General features: G+C 42.2%; 1 protein-coding gene across 1 annotated transcript in view; it reads left to right on the plus strand.

Annotated features, from left to right (window-relative positions):
- Positions 1-372: 372 nt before the first annotated feature.
- Positions 373-23,922, plus strand: part of ESR1 (estrogen receptor 1) — a 249,106-nt gene continuing 225,556 nt past the window's right edge. The window contains exons 1-2 of the mRNA XM_082668953.1: positions 373-717; positions 2,734-3,255. Of these exons, the coding sequence (XP_082525079.1) occupies positions 2,804-3,255 (452 nt within the window). The 5' untranslated portion in view covers positions 373-717; positions 2,734-2,803. The remainder of the gene's footprint in view (positions 718-2,733; positions 3,256-23,922) is intronic.

The raw sequence follows: 23,922 nt of genomic DNA on the forward strand, positions 1-23,922 counted from the left end.
GGTTAACGAGGTGGAGGAATATTATGTTTCAGTTGGAAACACATCCCTAGAATGCCAAAACATTTCTTCCAAAGTCTGGTTTCCTGGTGCAATCAGAGGCAAGGCAACAGTGTGTCTGTTCAGAGACTGGGGGCTGGGGCCAGCAAGGCATCGGATCCAAGTGTATCCCAGAAGGCTTTTATTGTTAAATTATATTCTTCAGGAAAAACCGCCCGTGTCACATTCTGTAAACTTGATATCTACGCACTTTTGACTGGCATCCTATTTTAGCGTAAGCCTATGATTTACAGCAAGCCTGCTTTCCCTTCTTGCCTAGGATGGCAGCAGAAAACATGGGGCACTTCCTAGGCTTGAAGTATAAGGAGCAAAAAGGGCTGGAGTTTTGCTTCTCCCCAGTCATGCTGACTTGAGTGTGCCACCTTTCTCCCCAGGAGCAGACAGCAAGCTTCTCCTCACTCCCCACGGCCATTCGTCCATCTCTGTGCAGCAGCCCAGTTGCTGTGCCTGCCGGGAGGGGCTGCCAAGTGCCCTGCCTACTGGCTGCTTCCCGATTCCCTGCCATTCCACATACAAACACAGCCCCACACGCTCTGCCTTGCTCACACACGGAGCCACAGGCACATGTGAGCACATTCTTTCCTTCATTCTCACTGTCTCAGCCCTTGACTTCTACAAGCCCATGGAACGTTTCTGGAAAGACGCTCTTGATCCAGCAGGGTAGGATTGTTTTGATTTCTCTTTGTAGCTTTAGCATTTTGAGAAAGCAACTTACCTTTCTGGCCAGTGTCTGTATCCTAGCAGGGAGACGAGGATTTGCTGTTTTCCATGGGTTTATGTGCGCATCTCCTTCTGCTTTCAGGACTTGTAAGGATCTTTGTGTAATTTACATATAATTCGGCAGGTTCAGATTTTTAAGAGCCCTCTGAAGTGCTTTTGCATGCGTTTTAGAAAGACATTTGAAAATTGAAAGTGTGATTTACCGAAACGAAGTCATCTGTAAAAAAATTGCTTTGGAAAGTAATGGTTGCTGGCCATAAAGAGAAATATCTGTGATTCACCTAATGTGTTTTTAACCCTTTCTTTGCTTACAATCTATAGTTACTGTTGCTGAGCTCAATTTTGGCTTCATACTAAATCAGCTGCATCTGCATATTACCCCCAAATGGTATGTCTGTTCTTGTAAGAATTAGGTAAAATGTGTGCTTATTAGTATAAAGATATCCCAAAATATTACTGTCAGTAACAGCATCCTTGTCATTTCTATATGACACAAACATTTTGTCAGGTATTCTGTCAGGTGTTTGGTATAGCAGTTAAAGCAAAGTATCTGATGGTCATACCAGAGTTCATTAGGCTGGGGCAAAGGAAGTTTATTAGAAAGTATAAACTGTCCAAGATTATAGGTGCAAAATATATTGACCATATCTTTTTAGTATATCCTTATATATACAATTATATACTATATAGTACATAGTAGTATATATTATGTTATATATATATATAAAATGTACTTGAGCGTGTTTACTTTTTAATTCAATACAAAACTTTTTTCTATTTCTCTTTCAATCTGGATATTTGATTCTGCATATCCTAGTCCAAGGGAACCAAGAAGGTCCAATCATAGGATGAAAGAACAGAAATGTATCATTGCCTTTTAAAATTTGTTGGTTAGACCAACAGTGTAACCTGATTGCCAAAGATTTGATTAATGACCTGAGGTTATTTTTTGTATGGTAAGGTCACGTTTCATATTCAGTTTTCTGAAGTTTTGGTTGCATAATCAGTGGAAGGCATGAAGACCCATGTCCGCCTAACGGAAGGTTTTTGTAAATCGTCATTCACATTAGAATTCCTATTGGGAGCAAGTACAGTACTGTGGTCCAGCACAAACAGACGAGTCGGGCTGGGAGAATCTCAGAAGGTCGTGGCTGGAGGGGACCACTTTGGGAGAATTTTGAAGATGAGGAAAACTGAGGTCGGGCAGCGCTCTCCTGCTGCAAAGCGCAGCTCTTCCTATATGTACACCTTGAATCTCCACCCCCTTCCCCCCAGATGCCTCCCATCAGTCCCGGCAGCTGCTAAATATAGCTGTCTGCATATCCAACCGCATACCCCACTCTATCTGCCGTATCTCGGTTACAGAGTGGTCCTCCCCAGGGTCATTCTATGTACACACTACATATTTCCAGCCAACGAGGAGCATGAATCAAACAGTAAGAGAGACAAACAGAGATAGATTGGAGCCTGGCACGGGGCACATAAGGTAGCACGTTAGAGAAAGCCGGCCCCTGGATTAGTCTTCCGAGTTTGTTTTAAACCCCGTCTTCTCTGGGCCACCTTTAGGAGATCCCTCGGCTCCCCCGCCCTCCTGCAGTGAAATTCAGCCTCTATCCAGCAGCGACAAGTAAAGTAAAGTTCAGGGAAGCTGCTCTTTGGGATCGCTCCAAAACGAGCTGCGCCTGGAGTGATGTTTAAGCCAACGTCAGGGCAAGGCAACAGCCCCTGGCCGGCTTCCAGCACCTCTGTAATGCATACGAGCTCGGGAGACCGGTACTTAAAGTTGGAGACCCGAGCCCGGGAGTTGGCGGAGCGCGCTCGCGCCGGGCTGCACTTGCTCGCATCCGGCCGGCCCGCTCCATCGGACGGGCCCGCTCCTGGGGAAGGGCCGGAGCTCGCGTTGCGGCGGGACATGCGCTGCGCCGCCTCTAACCGCGGGCTGTGCTCTTCTTCCAGGTGGCCGGTCGGCTGCTGAGCCCTCTGCCGCGGGGGTAGACGGTTTGCGCCTTGCCCGCGGCCACTGACCATGACCATGACCCTGCACACCAAAGCGTCTGGCATGGCCCTGCTGCACCAGATCCAAGCCAACGAGCTGGAGCCCCTGAACCGCCCGCAGCTCAAGATCCCCCTGGAGCGGCCCCTGAGCGAGGTGTACGTGGACAGCAGCAAGCCCGCCGTGTACAACTACCCCGAGGGCGCCGCGTACGACTTCAACGCCGCGGCCGCCGCCTCCGCGCCCGTCTACGGCCAGTCGGGCCTCGCCTATGGCCCTGGGTCCGAGGCGGCCGCGTTCGGCGCCAGCGGCCTGGGGGGTTTCCCGCCGCTCAACAGCGTGTCTCCGAGCCCGCTGGTGCTCCTGCACCCGCCGCCGCAGCTCTCGCCCTTCCTGCATCCCCACGGCCAACAGGTGCCCTATTACCTGGAGAACGAGCCGAGCGGCTATGCGGTGCGCGAGGCCGGCCCTCCCGCCTTCTACAGGTACCCGCGCCGCCCGCCGCGCCACGTCGGGGTGGCCGCCGCGCGCCCGGCGGCGGGAGGGAGCGGGGGGCGAAGGGCCGCGCCGCCGGGAGGGAGCGGGGCCCGCAGGCCGCGGGGCCGGGCGCCCAGCAACCCGGCCGCCGCCGGAACCGCGGACGCGCGACCCGAGGGCTAGCGCGCGGCCCGGCCCAGGGTCACGCGGGGATCTCGCGTTCGAGAGTCAAGTTCTCTGGCCTGGCGGCTTAAAAAAAAACAAAAACAAAAAACAAACAAAAAAAAAAAACAGCAACATTCTGTTCTCCACGCCCCCCCCCGCCCCCAGTGTCTGCGTGAGAAGCAGATCCGAAACCCCGTGTGCTTCCTAACTAAACAAATATTGGAAAACTGTGCAAAGCAGAGGTTATTAGCGTGTGTGTGTGTGGGGAACACCCCAGAGCAAATAAACACAAGGTGTTCTGAGTCCCTAGAAAATGTCCCGCTTTGGTATTTAAGGCTGAAGGTGTCTGGGGCTGGCGGAGCTCAGAATTTTATTTATTTATATTATTAGTATTATTTTACAATTTTGTTTTAATGTGCTTGCAAAATTAACTTTCTCCTAGAATTTCGGGGTGGAAATATGCACGCTATGATGATGGTGATGATAATGATGGTGAAGGTGATTCCCTTGGGAAGCGATTCCTAGCACTGCTTTCCTCGCCCTCCCCGTCCCACCTTGGAGGGCTGTAGGATCGACTTGGCGCTGCTCAGAGGAGCAATAGAGTTCAATGGCTCTTAAGGAGTTTCTGATTTCTGAGTTACCCGGCTGAGTCCGTGTCAGGGCAGACAGAAGACTTCTGACAGCCAGAGATTTATAAGTGTCCTGTGGGTTTAACACATGCCACATCGAAGCTCGAGTGTTTTGAAATACTTTCCTGACAGCTAAGTTTCATTTCTGGCCTACCAGGGAGGAGAATGCCCCAGGACTGGGGAGCAGGGTTTCAGCCCAGTTCTGTGCTTTTCCTTCAAGGGAGAAGAAGCAGTTGGTAGTTTGGGGCACTTTTGTGACTTAAGAGGCAAATGTTTTGTGTCCTTATTTATTTTTGCTTGTAGAGATTATACTTTCCTTCTCCCCTCTTCCTCCCATTTTCCTTTTGACAGCGTCTCCCTTCTCTTCGTGATGGACTTGAGGAAGGCTTAGGCAGGTGGTCCGGGTGAATACCTGTGCCCTAGGTGCCGCTGGGAGGCCTCAGGGCACCCACGTGGCTGGGTGCTGAGTTAGGCACTGCCTGACTGTACACTGGTGCCTGGACTCGCCTTCCACTTTCACCCAGATCTTTCTGTATAGCAAGCTGTGGACCGATTTTCCATTCAGTGTTCTATATCCACAGATATTTGTAGCAGAAGAAATAGGAGGAAGGTGCAGGGTGGCCCCAGAGGATTGTGAAGGCAGACTCTTGGGGTATCTGAACATACTCCACATCCTTCAGCCCCTCAAAGGACTTTAGAACATCCCACAGCCAAGCAGGTCCAGCCTGAGTTATTCCTCAGAAGACAAACAATGAACAAAACTTTAAAAAGTTGGCATCTATCACGTTAATTTAACTTGTTTTAATTCAGGGTTAAAATGGAAAACAAAAAAGAATTCTGCCCACTTTTTTTTTAAAAAAAGTGTTAGAACAAAGTATAACGATTAAGTCTAACTCAAACCTTTTAAACTCCTTGTTGTGAAGGAAGGCAGTGGTATGATGTGAATTCCATAACCTTACGGTAGACTCCAGAAACTATTTTCTTTTCCATTTAATTTTCAGTTCTTTTATTGCAAATTAATGCCACTGAATTTCAATGGGCACTAATGAGGCTGCTTCTCAGTGGATTATTTACTGCCTTGCTGATAATTACAAAGTGAGCATGGTCAAATAAAGAGGGGAATCACGTTTTATTCAAAATTGTTCATCATCTCAGTGGCAAATAATAGCGCTATAACATGCCCCATCTTAAACTTTTTGCATTAGATGATATTCAGATACTTTTAGAATAATAAAAAAAATATGGAACTTAAAAAAAATAAGGTGAAAAGCTCATACACATGGGATTCTGTGTGGAAATTCAGTTTTAGAATCATTTTTTTTCCTTTGTCGTTTATTTACCATAACATCCTGTCTTTTTTGTTTGAATTCTGCCTTTATTACCCAGGGAGGAAAAGAAGGCTCTGTGAAATAGAGTTATTTCAAATAGACAGATGTTACTTAATATTTTTCCCCCTCTCAGTTTTGCTGTTTGACTCTGGGTAAAAAGAACTGATTAGATTCTTTTAGGAACCTCTCATTTTCTTCAGTAGTTACCAAAAGTTTTGGGGGCCAAAAGCAATGTTTTCAAACTGCTTGTCATGACCCAGAGGATCACCAAATTAGTTTAGTGAGTCTAGAACATTTTTTTTAAAGGAATAAAATAGAAAAGAATATAATAGAAAATAGCCGAATGGGTAATATCTAATAAGGGAAGGTTTTGTTTCCTGAAAATTTGTTTTAATTATACATGCTTGTTTGTGCTGGCTGTGATTAAAAATGTATTTCTTACGTGGTTTGAGGTAAAGAAGTTTGAAAGCTACTGACCTAAAATGTTATGGTCAGTAGAAAACAAAAAGTTCAGTTAAGTGGCTGGTTGTTTTAGCGACACAAATCAAAAAGCAGTTTTGATTGTCTTTATTTTATTTTTCTCTTACAAATTAGCTGGTGACTTTGGGTCAGTTAGGTTAAGCTTTATTACTTCTGGTTCTTAACTTTTCCATTTATAAAATGCTGCTGTGTGGATTGCCCACTTGAATGTCCCACAGGGATGTTCAGAGAATTTATGCGAAGTTCACATCATTTAACATTAAGATGCTATGGGTATTTTCTTCTTTCGGCCACAATATGTAGCCTTATTTATGCATGAAGAAACATAATAGATAAAACTGCCCTGGACATATAGTAATGGGGAAAGATTGTCACATGTACCAACAAGTTGTTATTAAAAGGGAATAAATTTGTAAACAGGCAAGCTGTGACTCTGCAAAATATGTCTTACCTGAAATGTCATGATGAAGGCAAGTGGGAGTTATCTTATCCTGGGTCCTTAGCAAGTTCAAACATCTTAGGGAGTTTGGATAAAACTGAAGATGAAAATTAATTATATCCACTATGTTTTAAAAAATTCAAATGAGGTATTTAATACTCTGTGCTGATTTCAGTTTTATTACTCAGTATTCTTAAAGGCTAAATATTGCCCACTTCTCCAAAAAACTTGACCAATATACAAACCTTTTGCATCAAAGCCAAAGCCCTAGTGATTTGTCTGCTGTCTGTATGCATATATTTAGTGTCTAGTTTGTGCATTGGTGAACACTTAGAACTATTTCTCAACTTTGAGCAAGGCTCACTTCTAGGGAGAGATTTGAATGGTTAATTTTCAAGTTTTGAGTAATTCTTTCTTTGTAGTTAGGTGATATCTCAGCACCCTTTTTTCCTGTTCTTACTTTTTTCAGTCATTTAAATTGTTACTGTTTACCTGACTCTTTGTGTTGGTCTAAGAATAGTTCAAGGAGCCACATATTGCCTGGGGAATGAGTATATTTTAGGTTGAAACGGAATCACATCTTCAAACCCCATTTCATTTTCACCTACTCTATGTGGCTCGTACGTGTTTTGTAAAAAGCCCCTGAAAGGTAATTGCCACTTATTCTAACCTTCTTTCTCACACTCCGGTAATTTGGATCTCTGGATTACTTTTGAGAATATATTTAAGATGTGACATTCATAATTTGGGAAGATTCAGGTTCAGCATTTTGGTTTCTTATTATTTTAAGGATGTAAAAGACAGGGGTAAGAAATTGACAATGACAAGAACAATAGATATCAGGAAAAACTATAAAAGATGTCAAACTTTCCGATCATGATAAGACATTAGTACTTTTGTCAAGTGAGCTAGTATATGTGAAAGCAGTACATAAGCTATACAAGCAATCGCTATTTTATTATTTTATTCACATATTAATATTTGTTCTGGTGCTTTTGTAAGCTAAAAGAAAACTGCGGGGAAGAACATTTAGGTGATCAGGAGTTTCACTGCAAATATAGATTGATGATAATATGAACTCATTTTCTGTGGAAGCCAAATTTAAATAAAATCTTTATTACCATCTGCAACATTTGTTTGCAGTCTGGGTTATCATAAAGAACACTATCTTATAGATACATTTTTTTAAAAAGTCAAAACCCCGATTATGTGATAATAGTTTTATGTAAGGAAATATATGAATTTTAATTCTAGTTTTTCTAAAATGCATATTCAGCACAAAAATTATAAATCTAACTCCTCCCAGTGACTTCAGTATTATTTTTAATGTAACTTTAGAAGAACCCAGTAGAGAGGGCTAAGTGTGTTCCCTTCTTCTCTAGGACACATTGACTTGATAGAGGCAAATTACTCATTTGGTTTAATTCCAAGTCTCAGTTTGCTTATCGAAGAAAGGAAAACAGAGTGGCCACAACTGTTTAGAACCCAAATTCATACTCCAGTAAAAGATGCTATATAAATCCCCAAAATACAGCTGCTTGAACACAAACCAGCCAAAGTGAAAGTGTAAAGGATTTCATGAAAGGAGGCAGTCCATCAAAATCATCCAGCAGTTTTATTTTATATTTTAAACTCTGCTGATGAATTGACAGATAACATCATTTTAAAAAGCGGTGTGTCTGAGCTGTCCCCTACTCCATCCCTAAAACATACCCTCACAGCGTCCTCTGAAATCTGAGGACTTAAGTGGGCTGGAGGTGAAGGGAAGCACCTTTATGATATTCTTGAGCTCATGAGAGAAGAAACCATGAATGCTGAGTTCTGCACCTTAGAGAATATTAGTAGGAATGGTGGGGGAACATTTTGCATTAATCAACAACACTTTTAATTATATGTACATGTTTAAACCCTATTAAAAATATGAAGGCTAGAAAGGCAACTGTTTTGGTCCCAAATGACAAAATTTTATATGGTGTAACAAAGTGATAATTGAATAAGAAGGAGTAGGGTTGACTCTTGGAAGTATTATGGTGGTGTGATGGTGGAATCCACGATGATGGTGGCTGTGGCGGCAGAGAGAAGGAAGAGGAAGAGGGTGACGGTGATGACAGTTATGATGCTAGCAGCAAGGAGGTGTCGAAGTCAGTTGGGGTAGTATTTCTGGATGCCTGTTATGTAGCCTGGAGATATCTATCCAAACAGAAATGAAAAATTTTTAATGTACTTTACTCATTTTTGTGGAGTTATAATTTACATATATAGTCAAAATTTTCAATAATAATACTATCAATAACATGAATACCATAAATCTATTAATTACCTCCCATTGCTATACAGAAATTAAAAAAGAAAAATCCAAACATACCTGGATTTTTTTCTTTGTTTCTCCCCTGAACTTTTTAGAGGAACACATTGAGTTCTTAGTTTGTTCCCATAACATCTTCTCCTTTAATCAAGTGTGTCATCTTTCATGAGATAGTAGGCGACTTTGTCTTTTCATTTTCTACTTTTTGAAGCTCCAGTGAATTAGGCTTGGGAAAATTATAGTAGATCAATGAAAGTTAATAAAGTTAATTAAGAAACGTTCAGGACTGGATATTTCCCAGTGAGCCCTCGATAAACTCAGCCGGGGTCCTTCTTTTTGACGGTTCCCCCAAAGTTGTCACCTTCAAGACGGGCCAGTGACCTCTGAGGTTTCATGTTCAGATTCTCACCTTCAGCTTGGAAGCTACAGAGCTGTCTGGCCCGAAGGCTCCGCCTCTGTGGTTGTGGTCCTATTTCTAGCCTGCATCCCTCGCCCTCGTTCCCCCTGTTCCCAAACAGTGGCGAGTGCATCGACCCAGCAGCCTTCATGTGTGCGTGCCAGGCACTACTTACTGGGCAGTTTTCTTGGCAACTCGATCTTTTAAGATCCTGGAAGTAAAAGAGAATTCTCTTTTAGTTTCCTGCAACTAAATAGTGTTACAAATAGTCATTTTGGCATTGGCATCCTTTCTCTTTCCTCCGCTGATCTTTGTTTGATAGTCCGTTCTCCTATTTTCTTGTTTCTTTGCTTTATTTTCTACTGTTCTTCCCTTTAAACTCTTCTTGGCTTCTTTTCGGCTATCGAGCTTTCTTTTTTCTTCTCTGTTTTAGTCACTCCATCTGTGTAGTCCCACAGTTTTCCTCCCATCTTTTCTGGTTTATTTCTTTATTGACCTCTGTTGTCTGTTATTTTAATAAAATTTGGAACAGGGCTCCTCAGAGTTCCTCCCTAGCCTGGGAAGGCCAGTGGTGTAAGAATATGCCTTAATAACCCATTCACTACATTAAAAGTGGCATTAACTACAGTAAAAGTTTCAAAAACGATTTTTTCTTGTCTTTAAGGATAGACGCTTAACAAAAATTCAGGGAGAAAATTTCACTTGGTAAAATTGCTTTCGTAGCTCATTCATTCATTCATTCATTCGGCTACGTTGTTCCAAAGTGTGCAGCTCATCAAAGGCATAGATGAAATATCAATAAAATGTGTGTTTGTATTCCTAGCAGTTAACATATCAGTGTTAGCGCAGAGCAACCAGGAGTCTTACTGCATGAGTGGGTGAAATCCTAGGGCCACAGGCTTCTGCGTGTCGATTTGGTATGGAGGTGACAGAAAGTGCAGCCTTTGCTGTGGTCTCCCAGTGGCCTACTTTTCAGGAATCTGGATCCACGTGAACTTACACCATGCATTTAAAACCGACTGTAATTTCCCACTTCGTCAACAAAAACATTCCTCTTTGAACAGTCGTAGGTACATCCATGATTCATTTTACTTACTTCATGAAGGTATTGTAAGTGTTTTTTTTTTTGGAAGATTTTTTTTTATGTGGACCATTTTAAAAATCTTTATTGAATGTATACAGTATTGCTTCTGTGATATGTTTTGGGTTTTTGGCCACAAGGCATGTGGGATCTTAGCTCCCCGACCAGGGATTGAACCTGCAGCCCCTGCATTGGAAGGCGAAGTCTTCTGGACCGCCAGCGAAGTCCCTAGTTTTAGTTTTTTTGTTGTTGTTGTTGGTAAAACTTTCACTATACAACATTGTCAGAAGCATAATTGATTTTAAGGGTGCTTTATGCTAACTTTGACTCCTGCTTTTTTTTGGGGGGGAGGGGGAAGACATATTTCTGCTGGATTATTTCAAGCACTTCAGAGAGAGAGAATGTACATTCTAATTTGACTACAGGATACAATTTAGTTACAATGGGAAGGTATTTTCTTTAGTTATCTGACAAAACTTGAGAGACCTCCAGAAGCCTCTTGGATTTCTAATAGGAGGAATCCCTGAGCACTGGTCCAAGCAGAAAGCCTGTGTTACATCACTGTATTTCTCTCAGCCCTTGGCAAAGTGCATGGCACACCAAGTCCCTAGAAGCATGGTAGGCAGGAAGCACCAGTTACCCTGATTCCCTCTGGTCTCTTGCAGCGAGAAAGGCCAGTCAGGAAGAGATGTTTAGATGGGACTGGAAGAATGCGGGGAGTTTGCGAATACCCCTTTCTCAGGAATGAAAATGCAAAGGACTCCACTGGGCATTTCAAGTTCAGTGATTCCCAGTATTCACAGACTGCACGTTTATGAATTTGCATTTACTCGCTGACATTTTTGTAACCTTCGATCAGTACTCATCGCACTTTCTCAGTCATTCACAGTAGCACGGCCGTGCACAAAGTAGTGAAAAATTTGAGTCATCCAACATGCACGTTCCTAGCTGAGGTCAAATGAGGTGAGCTCTGCCTGCTTGTTTTAGCTCTCAGACTGTAAACAAGTGTCCTGTTTGAGGTCCATTTAGTGCCACTTTCTTTGTGTGTTTTTTGCATTTTTGTCCTTTTCATTAGTGATTTTGCTGTTTAAGAAGCATAGTGCTGAAGTGCTGTCTAGTGTTCCTAAGTACAAGAATGCTGTGATGTGCCTTATGGAGAAAATAGGTGTCAGATAAACTTCATTCAGCATGAGTTACAGTGCTGTTGGCCATGATTTTAATGTCAACAAGTCAACAACATATGTTAAATAAGATGTCTTTAAACAGAAACACACACACACACACACACACACACACACACACACACACACACACACGAAGCAAGGCTGTATATTGCTTGGTTCATAAAAATGTTACAACCACAGGCTCTCAAGAACCTAACCCTGTATTTCCCCTAGGAGTGATGGTTTAGTATTCACTAATTCAGTGTTTGTGGCTTCTACTCTGTACTTCATAGAACGTAACTTGCAAGTAATAAGAATTGATTGTATATAATAAAGTGATGAAAGCACAGGTGTGGGAGACCAGCAGCTTGTTTCTTGACCCTTGCCCAGTTGTAATCTCTGGCTCAGTGTGCCTCAGTTTACTCAATTGTAAAATGCCAATCAAAATAGGACCTACGTCTTTTGGTTGTTGGGAGGATTAAACCCAACAACAAGGATTAAATTTCAGAGATGTCAAGGGCTGAAAACACACCCAGCACGTAGCCAGCCACAATTTTTTATTACTTCTTTAGAAAGGAATTGGCAACTCTACACTGAAGAAGGTGAATATGAGAGCTCTGTAAGAGTCTGGAATGTTTGTAACTTCCCTATATTTGTTTATTTTGCCTTCAAGGGATCAACTTTAATACCCTATTGTGATTAGAAGTTAAACTTTTCCAACCTAAAGGAAGCAGGAAGCTAGTATTTTTAGAAATGCTTAGCGTATGCCAGATACTGTGCGAGCAAAACAAAACAAAGCAACTGTAATAAACTCCAAATAAATAAAAAATAAATAAATCAATAAAAAAGAGGGAAAGGCATTAAGTATTCTGGACTGAAGCAACTCTAGAGAGAGAAGTAGTTGAAATCGATGGAAGCAGTCTACGGAGAAGCCATGACGTACAAGGGCAAGGAGGGAATTTCTCCGTGATTCGGGAAGAAGGACGCAGAGAGGGAAGAGGGATGGAAGCCAGCATTTACAGAGCATCTATAAAAGTGGATTTTCAACCTGGCTGCACGTTAGAATCAAGGAGGATTTCAGAATCACCCTGATGATTAAAAAACTACTGAGACCTGTGCCATATCTTGGCAGTTTGGTTAACTGCCCTGGGGGTTAAGCGTGAATAAGCAATTAAGAGAACAAAACAAAACAAAAAAACTCCATGGGCTTTTCTCCTGGGCAGTCCACTGATTCGGAGTCTCCCAGCACTTCTGTGAGTGTTATCACATTTAATCTTCCTATGCCTGTCTGTCACGGTGGCCCCAGGGTTTTGCTGTGTTCTGACCTCGAAGAAGACTGTTCATACCCAGGGCTGCCTGTTTTCCAAGTCTCCATTTCACTGAGCCTCTTGGGTTTCAGAAGCAGAGGGAGGAAGGAGTGCTGAGGAGAAAAATGACAGTAACGTTAATTTCTACTCACCTTTCCAAAATAACGTATAAAGTAGGCGGTTGCATTGGACATTGACTAGATACAAAGAAGGCAAATGGAAGAGTATGAGGTTGCAGACTTTTGCCACAGGATATGAAGATGAAATTAGGAAACGACCGAAAACGTGAATGCGAATACAATTGACCCTTGAGCAACACAGGTTTGAGCTGCTTGGATCCACGCACAGGCAGATTTGTTTCAACATAAGTACTATAGTGCTACACGATATGCTGTTGGCTGAATCCACAGATGCAGAACTGGGGATACAGGAGGAACCACGGATATGGAGAAGGGCTATAAGATATACCAGGAATATTTTTAATTAAAGTACAGTTGATGTACAGCATTATGCTCATTTCAGGTGTATCTACTCGGATTTTTGATTGGGCTGAGGGTTGGTGCCCGTAATCCCTGTGTTCATTCAAGAGTCAACTGTACACATCTATGCTGATTAGCGGGCATGATTTGGGTTTTTGGTAAAGGTTTAGATAATTGGAGGTCATTGAAATCCTTGAACCTTCCCCCCCCAACAGGGTTCTCTTCTCTTTAGTTCTTCCGATTGTTGCCACACACCAGACTCTAGCATTGTTGATACAGCCTCTAAGTATCAGTACAATTGTTTGATTGAAGTGAGCATGGGGCTCCTCTGATGTCCACACGATGTTCTAGGCCCTACACCATGAGGCACTATCAACCCACAGGCCCAGGGCTCTCTGGTTCTTTGTGTTTTGTGTCTGATGCTCAGCAGTTGTGATTGATGAAACCAAAGTTGCTTTTCCATAACGAGCGCAGCCCTCGTCTAAGGAGTCTGTGTTTAACATTAGAAAATGGCTAGCAAAGGTGTTAGGTGGCTGGTAGGCACATTCACAAGTTCTAGTGTTTCTATGTTGAACAACTGTAGTTCAGAGAAATGCGGTACCAGGCATCTTCTTGCAGGTCTCAAAAACACAGAAAGAAGCTCCTTCTCAAATGCCTTTCGTGTCCTTCTCTCGTTTCTCTGCACACAGCCAATTGTCTATTATTGCTGTAATAGTTCCTTACTGATTTTGAGCTTTCAAACTCTAATTTTCCAGTTTACCTGAGCTTACTACCCAAAGTAGACATTTGATTGGGTCCTTCCTCTGTTTCAAAGCCTTCAGTGGCTTTTCACCATCACAGAACAGATGCATATCCTATAGTGCCATGTTCAAAGCCCTTGTAATTTGATTCCAACTCATCATCTCCTGTCACTCTTGTTCAAAACCAAATTCAAGGGGCTTCCCTGGTGGCGCACAGGTTAAGAGTCCGCCTGCCGATGCAGGAGACATGGGTTCGAGCCCTGGTCCGGGAAGATCCCACATGCCGTGGAGCAACTGAGCCTGTGTACCACAACTGCTGAGCCTGTGCTCTGGGGCCCGTGAGCCACAACTACTGAAGTGCATGTGCCTAGAGCCCGTGCTCCACAACAAGAGAAGCCACCACAATGAGAAGCCCGCGCACTGCAGCGAAGAGTAGCCCCTGCTTTCTGCAAGTAGAGAAAGCCCACGCGCAACAACAAAGACCCAACACAGTCAAAAATAAATAAATTAAAAAAAAAATTTTAAACGGGCACATTCCCACTTCCATTCTTCAGTCATCTCCATCTCTCACATAATATACATTTCTTTCTTCTTGTCCCATCTATGTTAGGCTGAGTCTACCCAAAAGTCAAAGTTCAGTTCAGATGCCACCTGGCATTCTTTCAGTGTTCATTGTGCACATAGAGCACCTTTTTGGGTACCTATATTATGGAAATCACCATAGAATGCTTTTCATTATGGTTGTGAATAGATTTGTCTCCCCCGTCTATTTAATTGTTACCAATTATTAATAACAGTAATGTTCATTCATATATTAACTCATTATTAATGAAATGATTGTTTCATTAATTTTATAGATTAATTTAGAGTAATTGTATACAGTTTATTAATTAATGTATATATTCACTCAGTAAGCTTTATCCAATGTCAATCATATGCTGACTCCTGTGGTAGCTACAGAGATTGGACACCTTATGTGTCATTAAGTTGCTCATAGTTAAGTGAGGGAGCTGAAAAGTGTACAGACAATTGAAAACCAGTGGAATTAGAATGGTGGTAGAGGAGGGACCCACTAGAGGCACTGAGGAGGGGCACTTAACCAGACAGAGGGCTCCCATCTACTGAGGAACAGACCCAGAAAGGTTTGATGGAGGTAGGATTTAGGCAGTCAGAGAAGGGTGGGTGAGGCTGTGCAGAGATGCTGAGTCTGATTTCCTGGTCCTCCCTAGAGTTCCAGCCCAGTTCCTTGGACAGAATGAATGCCTAATAATTTATAGAGCCAAATTGTTGAATTAACCAAAAAGAGTAAATTGTTACAAATAGGAGAAATAACTTTAATAATAGCAGTGGCTAGTATTTTTTGACCACAGTGCAGTAGGCACCTTGCTGTAAGCCTTAAATGGATGATCTTGTTGAATCCTTACATCAACCATAAGAGGCTGATACTGTTATTATTCCATTTTATGGGCAAAGAAACTAAGAGAGGGCAAGTGACTTGCCCAAGCTCACACAGCCAGTAATGGAGAAATAGGGAATCTAAATCTAGAAGGTGAACTCTGGAACTCCAGTTTTAACCTACTATATCATGTACAAAAATTGACAGGATGTCTTCTGTCACAGCTGGTTTAATTCCTTGTAATATCTTTATATTTAGTTGTGACAATACTTTCGTCTTAGACTACATCCCAAGACTGCTTCTTTTAGTTTTATGGGAAATGACTATTTTTATGATGCTTGCTAAAATCATGTTTAAACATGTTTCCATTTAGTAGGGGAACGTTTTCCCTTCTGATATCAGGAGGAGCCATTAAATAAAATCCTACATAGACTTCCCGATAGCAACCTTATGCATTTCTCTGTATGTGAAACCCACCCAAGAATTTAAAATCTGGACAGAATTATAGTATTCATTTGGTCCAAACCTCTCTTTACACAAATAAAATAATAAAATCAGAGTATTTTAAATCTAGGCGGGATCTTAGTCCTGATGGATTCCCACCTCTTTATTTTCTAATTGAAGCAATTGAAGTCTTAAGAGGGGAAATGACTTCCCCAAAGTTCCCCAGCTGGTGCGGGCAGAGCCAGAGCTAAAACCTATGTCTGTCTCCAGCCCACCACTTCCTACTTAACAGATGGAGGTGTGACCAGCCTCTGTTCACTGAGGATGTCGGGGCCGTGCCCTACTTGCTGTAGTTCTAGCATGTAGAGTAGAAGCTCAAGCAACGTGGAATGAAGGAACGCCTGTTGCTGATCACTACAAAACTACAGTGATGGCTAAAGTGAATGCACCAGCCATACCTGTCTAGACAGGCCATGAGTTCAACTGTTGTTTGGCCCCATGAGAATTTTTAACCTTGGTTTGACACTTCAGTTTTAAGAATCGGGGAGACTTATTTCCTATACTTAACGTTTAGATCATTTCCTCTCAGTTCTAATATCTATACAGTCAGCCCTCTGTATCCAAGGGTTCTGACTCTGAGGACTCAACCGCCCATGGAAAATATTGGGGGACATAATTCCAGAAAGTTCCCAAAAACATAACTTGAATTTGCTGTGCATAGGCAACTATTTACTAGCATTTCCATCGTATTCACAACTGTTTACATTGTATTAGGTATTACAGGTAACCTAGAGATGATTTAATGTATGTGGGAGGATGTGCATAGGTTATCTGCAAATACTATGCCATTTCATATAAGGGATTTGAGCATCCACGGATTTTAGGATTCTAGGCGGGCGTGGGGGGTGGGGGGTGTCCTGAAATCAATCCCCTTCGGGTACCAAGGGACGACTCTATCTTCTTACTTTGTGTTTGAAGATTTCCTTTCTTGTTTTTCTTTTTTTTCCTCCTGGACGTGAAGGTTAGGAATTACCTTACTGGATTCCTCTGGAGACGTATCCTGATTCCTTTTAGATTTCTAAAGCAGTTGGATGCTGTTTTTGTTCCATGATTACCAATGTGAAAATGGAACCTGCATTATTTCATAATAGATATTTCACCTTAGTTTTGGCAAAATTAAAAAATAATTCAGTCTGTGCTTGATCCGGCAGCCTCATTACAATAGGCATTTTTTTATAACAAGGTCCCATGTTGAAAATCATGTGTCTTCTTTTGGGCTAATCGCTAGACCCAGGGTTGGCTGTATACTGTTTACTATTAACTTCTTCCCCTTGTAGTTTAATACTGTTCCAGGAAATGAAATGTAAGTTTAATAAGCATGGCAATTGATGGAACCGTATGTCCCAGGTATAATTAATGTTCCTGACAACTGTGTGAAAGAAGGGCATGGCTGATGGGTTATAACTACTAAACCAAGATGATCTGAAACCACTTATTCTGTAGAAATTTATATTTATAGGCTAGGATTTATAATTAAACAAAACCATACTATTTTTTTGACTTTCATTTTTTTAGTGAGTTAAAGAACTGTTAGAATTGACCATTAAAATATATGAAAAGAATGTGTTAATAACCTTACAGTTAGTAATACTGTAAAGAGAGCGTGGAGGGACTAAATGCACTTTTATTAACATTTGATGACTTTTTTTCATGAAAAGGATGATTTTTATATGTGGGGAAGAACAACAGTTTGAAGTGGCAGAAGTTACTATAGATTTCTTGAGGTTGCCCTTCCCATTTCTTTTCTCTTTTGTGAAAAATTGTAGACCAAAACGTATTTTCTTCTGGTTGTGAAAATGGTATCAGTAGCCTCTCAGCAAAATGACTTTCACTAAGAAGTTGAAGACAAAACTTCCGTAGCGATATTTTGAGAGCTTTTGTCCCTCATTCCGCATTCTGGTGGTTCCTTGTAGCCCAGGGATGCTATTGATATATACAGAAAGGATGATTAGGTCAATAGTGGCTTTTTCTAAGTCAATATTTCTCCTTGGAATATGATCATTTTCATATTCTCAAGGTATAGGCTAAAACTCTCTAATTGGATCTACAGGGGAGAGCAGCAGCTGGCGGATGGAAAGTGAGAATGATCAATTAATTCAAGGCCACGTGCCTCATGGTGTGGTGCTAGATTGCACTTAGCATTGAGTGAGCTTCTCTTTGGTGATCTAAGCCATGTGAATCGGAAGGCACATTAGTATTTTAAACTCCTATATAATTTTAGTAAATGAGCAAACATTAATTTAATGTGATATCCCATTGGCCCAATAGTTAATGCACCTTCAAGATTGCCTCATTTTGTTCAAAGCAGACTTCTGTCTCTTGACAAGAAAAGCATGGTTAAGCCTGTGGTGTAATCTTTCCCACTGTCCTGGGTCATTTCTGCCAGGCTCATGCATCTCTGTTGCCTTCTCTTAAAAGCATCATATTTAGGATTGCCCAGTAAAATATAGGATGCTCAGGTAAATTTGAATTTCAGATAAATAACAAAAAAGTCTTTTAGGATAACTATGTCCCACATGATATTATACTAAAAGATTCTTTGTTGTTGATCTGAACTTCAACTTAACTGGGTATCTTGCATTTTTATTGGGTAAGTCTGGTAGCCCCAGCCATATTGCCTGACTGTTTACTGAGCTTCATTTCTGAAGGCTGAAGGTTCTGTTTTATGGCTCTCTCTTCCAGCTGGAACACAGATGTCCACCTGCCTTTTCCTACCAGGAAAGGAGGCACGCCGATGTGGAATCTGTACACTTAAACTTTTGTCACCGTTATTGATTATAATTAAGGACATAGGTTTAGAGTAAATACAGAATGACATAGCTCTTCATTCTGTTACCTGAAAAGATAGGCCAAGTACAAGGGAAAATATTACAATGTAATATTACAATATTATAATTCTATGTGAGGAGAAAATCAAAGAGTAAGGACCTAGTAAAAAGAGACCTGTCATCAGAACTCCTAGTTAATTTTGTGAGTGAGTAATATACTGAGTGAACTTTTTTCTTGGTTGTTTGGGGGGAATTCTCTTATTTTTGCAGCATTCTGATTGATTTCAGAAAATAGTTTAGAAAAATTATTCTCTGAAATGCTTTCTAGAGTGTGAAAGATTTAGAAGAAAATGTACAGCTCCTATCTAGATAGAGCATTGAACAGATCTGCACTCCCCCTCATCCATTTCTTCAGTTTTTAGCGTGTTGGGGTGGCTGACTCCATACAGGAGAACTTGAGCTTGGCTATGGGGGCTTGGGAGGTGGCGTGCTGCATGAGGGGCCTCAATGCATGGCTGCAAACGGGCTTTCAGGGATGGCGTGTGGCGTGGGGGACCTCCAATACGTGGATACTAGGGGGTTTGTAAAGAAGTCAAGGCTAAGGGGTGAAATAAGGAGCTGCCTGGGAGTCAGTGGGATAAGTAATTGCTCCAACAGTCTTCTGAGTATAGGTCAGATAACCATACAAGTGTAATTTTCTAGAGGGAGATTCTCTGAAGTCTTTTTGGTGAGACCATGGGGAACAAAGTGTGAGTGAGAATTCCCAAGTCTTTGGAAACATTTCCTTTTACTCAGTCCTAACTCAAGGACATTGAAGAACTCCCAGAGTCACATGCCAAGGCATAGCTGGGGTTGGAGGGAGGGTTGGTGGGAGGAAGAGTTAGAACTCGGTTCTCAGCTGCTTGGGAAACTTGTTGCTTGAGCTGGTGGCAACTGAGGCCACTGGCTAACAGCTGAGTGATTTTGCCCAAATGGATGTGAGCCAGGTTTGAACAGAGCACTGGGGATGGGAGGGTAGTAAATGGAAGTTTGGTTGGTTTGATTGTTTTCTGCTTCATAGCATGCTTATACCTTGCAGAACTACAGCAGAAGAATCAGTATTTTATATAAGAGTATTTCAGCACGAAATATAGCAAGTCATAAATACCACTTATAAGGGTAATAACAATGTATAATATTGACTTCCCTGTGACCAAGGCCAAGTCTTGTAAGAAGACTGAGCAAGTGGAGTAGTGACTGGGAAATCTGAGCCCTTTTCCTCAGAGATTTCAGATTGCTCCTGACTGCACTGTCTAGACAGAACCATGAGAGGGTACTGTCTAGAAACCGGAGGAATCTCAAGAGGCTGCTGTCCAGAAATGAGAGGCAAGTCTGCAAATGAAAAGGCTACAACATGCCAGCCTGCGCTGGGAGGCCTGAGACACTGATGTTTCCAAAGAGTAGCAGAGCAGCTGTTTTCTTTTTTTTCTTCGTTTCACAGTATTTATTAATTCAGTTTTCAAGATCAGATCATTTTAAAAATCACCTGAAAATTCTTCTCTAATAAATGACATTCCTCTAATTTACAACTGTTTTTTCCAGGATACAAATGAATCAAGTCTTTTAAAAACAAATTCTGTCTAATCCTGGGTGGATTTTTAGAACAGATCCATTCTGGAGAGTCGCTCTGGCCTCAGAAGCCCAGCCCTGACCTTCTTCTCAGCCAGGCGTCTGGGGGTGTCAGTGGTCTGAACTCCGTGTGGCAGCCACCATGGTGCTGAGGCTACAGCACAGGCCTTTGGTGACCTGTCTGTATTCCTCGGGTTTGGTCTTCAGGAGTGTCAGGAAGTTCTGGAGGGTGTGGGGTGGCGGCATGCCCAGGGGTGGACGTCATGTGATCAGGTAGTCGGTGTCGGTGGCCAACTGCTTGGTGGAGCGCAGGGCTGTCTCAGGGATCTGGAGGATCGATCTCCTGGCTGCTTGAGACTCAGGCTCTAGAAAACTTTGCTGCGTTAACTTTGCTGACTTCCTGGGTACCACACTGGACCGTTGGTCCAAGGAGTATTTGAAATCACTGCTTGCCAGTCTGGTTTAGAGTCACCAATGCAGCCTGTCTGACATGCTCTTACTTCACCCTGTTGACGTTGTAGGACCCCCACCTAGGTTCACCAGATGGCTGACCCAGTTTGCCCTTTCATTCATTCATTCATTCCACAGCCGATATTTATTGGCCATCTCCTCTATGCCAGGCACTATGCTAGGCACTGGGAACAGACCAGTAAAGAAATCAGACCAATCAGGAAAGGTTCCATTAGGGAGGTGACACTTAAGCAAAGTTGTGAAATAGGGAAGGGCATGAGAATATCTCAGTGAAGAGTATTTCAGGCCGAGGTCAGAGCAGTGAAAAGGCCCTGGGACAGGAGTGTGCCCTGTGTGTATGAGACAGGGAGGCTGGGATGACAGAGTGGAGCACCAAGTTGGAGGTGAGGACGGAGAGGAGTGTGGGCGTCAGAGTGAACAGGGCCTTTGCAGGTCATTGTCGGGCTGCTGGCTTTTACCCTGAATGAGTGGGAGATCCAACAGAGGGTTTTGAAGAGCGGAATGACCTGATCTGAGTTTTTATTGTGAAAGTTTTCAAACCTTGACAGACGTGCAATAGCATAACGACCCTTCATGTATTCATCACCCAGCTTTGGCAATTATATTTTATTTGTACGTATTTCTGTATGCGTGTCTGAAGGATGGGGACTATTTTTTTAAAAACACAACTATACTATGATTAGCATATTTAAAAGTTAACAATATTTCTATAAGTGTCAAGAATTTGCATTGATTTATACTTTGAAGGTCAAGCTGTTGGGATTTCCTGAGAGTTTTGATGTAGCATATGAGAGGAGTCAAGGATTAGACAGTAATTAAAATCCTTTCCAGTGTCATACATTTTTTGGAACACTACTATGTATGTATTTCAAAATAGTTTTTAAGGATTAACATCAGCATCTACCTTCAGGATTTTTAGTTTCTTTCTGTAAATATTATCCAACGCCGTCAATTCCCCAGCTAGAGAAAATATTGGTATTGCTATTTTCAAATGTGGAAAAGTGGCACAGAGTTACTCACATGTTAAGTGACTTATTCTAAAGTCCCTTAGATGGTGGTTGAGAAAATCCTGGTAAACAGGGAGTGACTTACCCAAACTTGAAATTTCTTTTGCTCTATTATCTATTCTTCTCTAGAAGAAATTTGGGCCGGCAGTTGGACATATATTAGGATGGATTTACTAATCTCTCAAGGTATTTTTAATTATTTCAAGGGCTATCATGCAGCTAGCTCCACGTAATTCAGGTGGGTTATTAAATTGAATTAATTTAAATGAAATCAAAAGATTAATTGGCTGCCTCCTATATATTATTAGATGTTGTTCACAAGGGGCTCCCACAGTCTAGTGGGCATGGAACCTGTGGAACCATTATTGCAATCAGGGAGGCAGAGAGAACGTGGCTACAAGGTATAGAGATAGCAGAGGGAAGAAGTGAGTCAGGATGCGATTAGGATTTCTTCTGGATCACAGGGGCTGGGCAAGGGTATTCTTAGCAGAAAACAACATGAGCGAAGGCATGAGAAGAGTGAAGACATGAGAAGAGCAAAGGCATGAGAAGGGCAAAGGCATGAGAAGAAGAGCAAAGCCATGAGAAGAGTGAAGGCATGAGAAGAGTGAAGACATGGCAGGTTAGGAAGTGCACACAGATGGCTGCTGGAGTACGCGGTACCTGGAAGGTGGGTAAAGGAGCAGCAGGAGATGAGTCTGGAGAAAGTTGAGCTATTGCAGAGAGCACTTTGCATATGTTACCCTAAGTCAAAGAGGTAACAGTAGCATGTCAAAACTCCAAAACTCCCCACAAGTTCCGGAATCGCTGCCCCTGGTAGGGTGTCTCACACACACCAACCCAATCTCATCTCGCCATGAGATCCACATAGTGTGCAACTCTGTGCTCCTAGTGTCTCCGGATGACATAATCTGCAATTGTCATTGCTACACCACAGAGCAATGTACTGTGTCTTCTCAGAAGTAAGCAAGATGCTTTTTTCTTTGTTGCATCAGCAGCAAAAGAATAGGTTGCTCTTTGAGCTTGCTTCCTGTAGAGTGGATTGGAAAATCAAAGAGGGCTAACTCTGCAGGTTAGTTCTAACTTCCGCATGTAAGAGAGCTCGTGATACCTACCTGGAGGCATCAACATTTCTGGTCACTGATTATGGTGAAGAATTTGGCCGTACTATCATTGAAGGTTCTGTGCAAAAGAACTTCTGTTCATTTTAAACCATATCCAAATTGTCTTCTATTCTGGAATCGTTCATTTGCTTCGGAACCCTCTCCAGCCATGCGTGTTGACTGAGCAGAGCCTCAATAGATGAATTATGTCTCCTTTGTCTTTGATATCTCAGCTATATTTTCTTCTACCCAGCTTCCCACCTCAATCATTGTTAATAGAGCTCAGTGAACTAAGAATATATCAAATATACAGATGTACGTCCCCCTCCCTGTTTCTTTGTTTATCTATTTCTTGTCTGTCTTCCCTCTATTTTTTTTTCTTCCTGTTTTCTCATGCCTCATATTAGTGAGAAGTGACATTTCTGTGGGCAAGCCACTTTGGCAGTTAGAAACACAATGGCCATCACTGACAGCTCCTTCTGATGGAATGGGTGTTTGTCCCCTTTGATTGGTCATGGGACTGAGCGCTGAGCAGGCTTAAATGCAGTGCTAGGGCCTCTTACCAACTCATCTTTTATACATTTTATTCCTCTTGGGAAAGAGTTTTGAAAAATGGGCTGTGCACTGGCGAGACCCACTGAAGAAATTCTAGCTGGTTATAGATGTTATTGTTGGTCAGAGGCATGGGTCAGAATCATGGTCACCCAGCATAAAGGCTGGAAAGCCATTTAGAAAACATAGTTGAGAATTCTCATTTGATGGAGAAGAAACTGAGGCCCAAAGAGATTGGTGACTTGCTTAAGCCATGCAGCTGTTATCGACAGCTTTTTATCTAGAACCCAGGAGTTCTGACTCAGTGTAGAATTTTTCCACCACATACCCTGCCTCCCTCATTGAAGTTTATTACATTTGCAGTGAAGCTATCCCTAATGACATACAGATTCCCAAAGAATTATTTTAAGTAAAAATTTCCATTTGCAATTCTAGTCATGTTTGTGTGGTCTTTTTATGTGATGATATATTGTCTCTGTGTCTTGGATGGGCAATTCTAGACATGTTTTTGTGGTCTTTTTATGCGATGATATGTTGTCTCTGTGTCTTGGATGGGATCATCAGTTTACGAGTTATGGGGTGATTTATGGATCACACTCAAAAGCAGACTAGAGGCCAGTGTTAGAGCAGGATTGTGTTCGCTGTTTTGGGGTTCTGTACCTGAAGTGCCTTTTCCCAAAGGCCCAAGTCCTCCTCCTTGAGTTGTCTGCTTTCCTAGGACAGAAGCTATCCTTCTTCTCTTCCTTCTGTCCC

Source organism: Grampus griseus, assembly GCF_964374135.1.
Source record: "Grampus griseus genome assembly, chromosome: 13".
Classification (NCBI taxonomy): domain Eukaryota; kingdom Metazoa; phylum Chordata; class Mammalia; order Artiodactyla; family Delphinidae; genus Grampus; species Grampus griseus.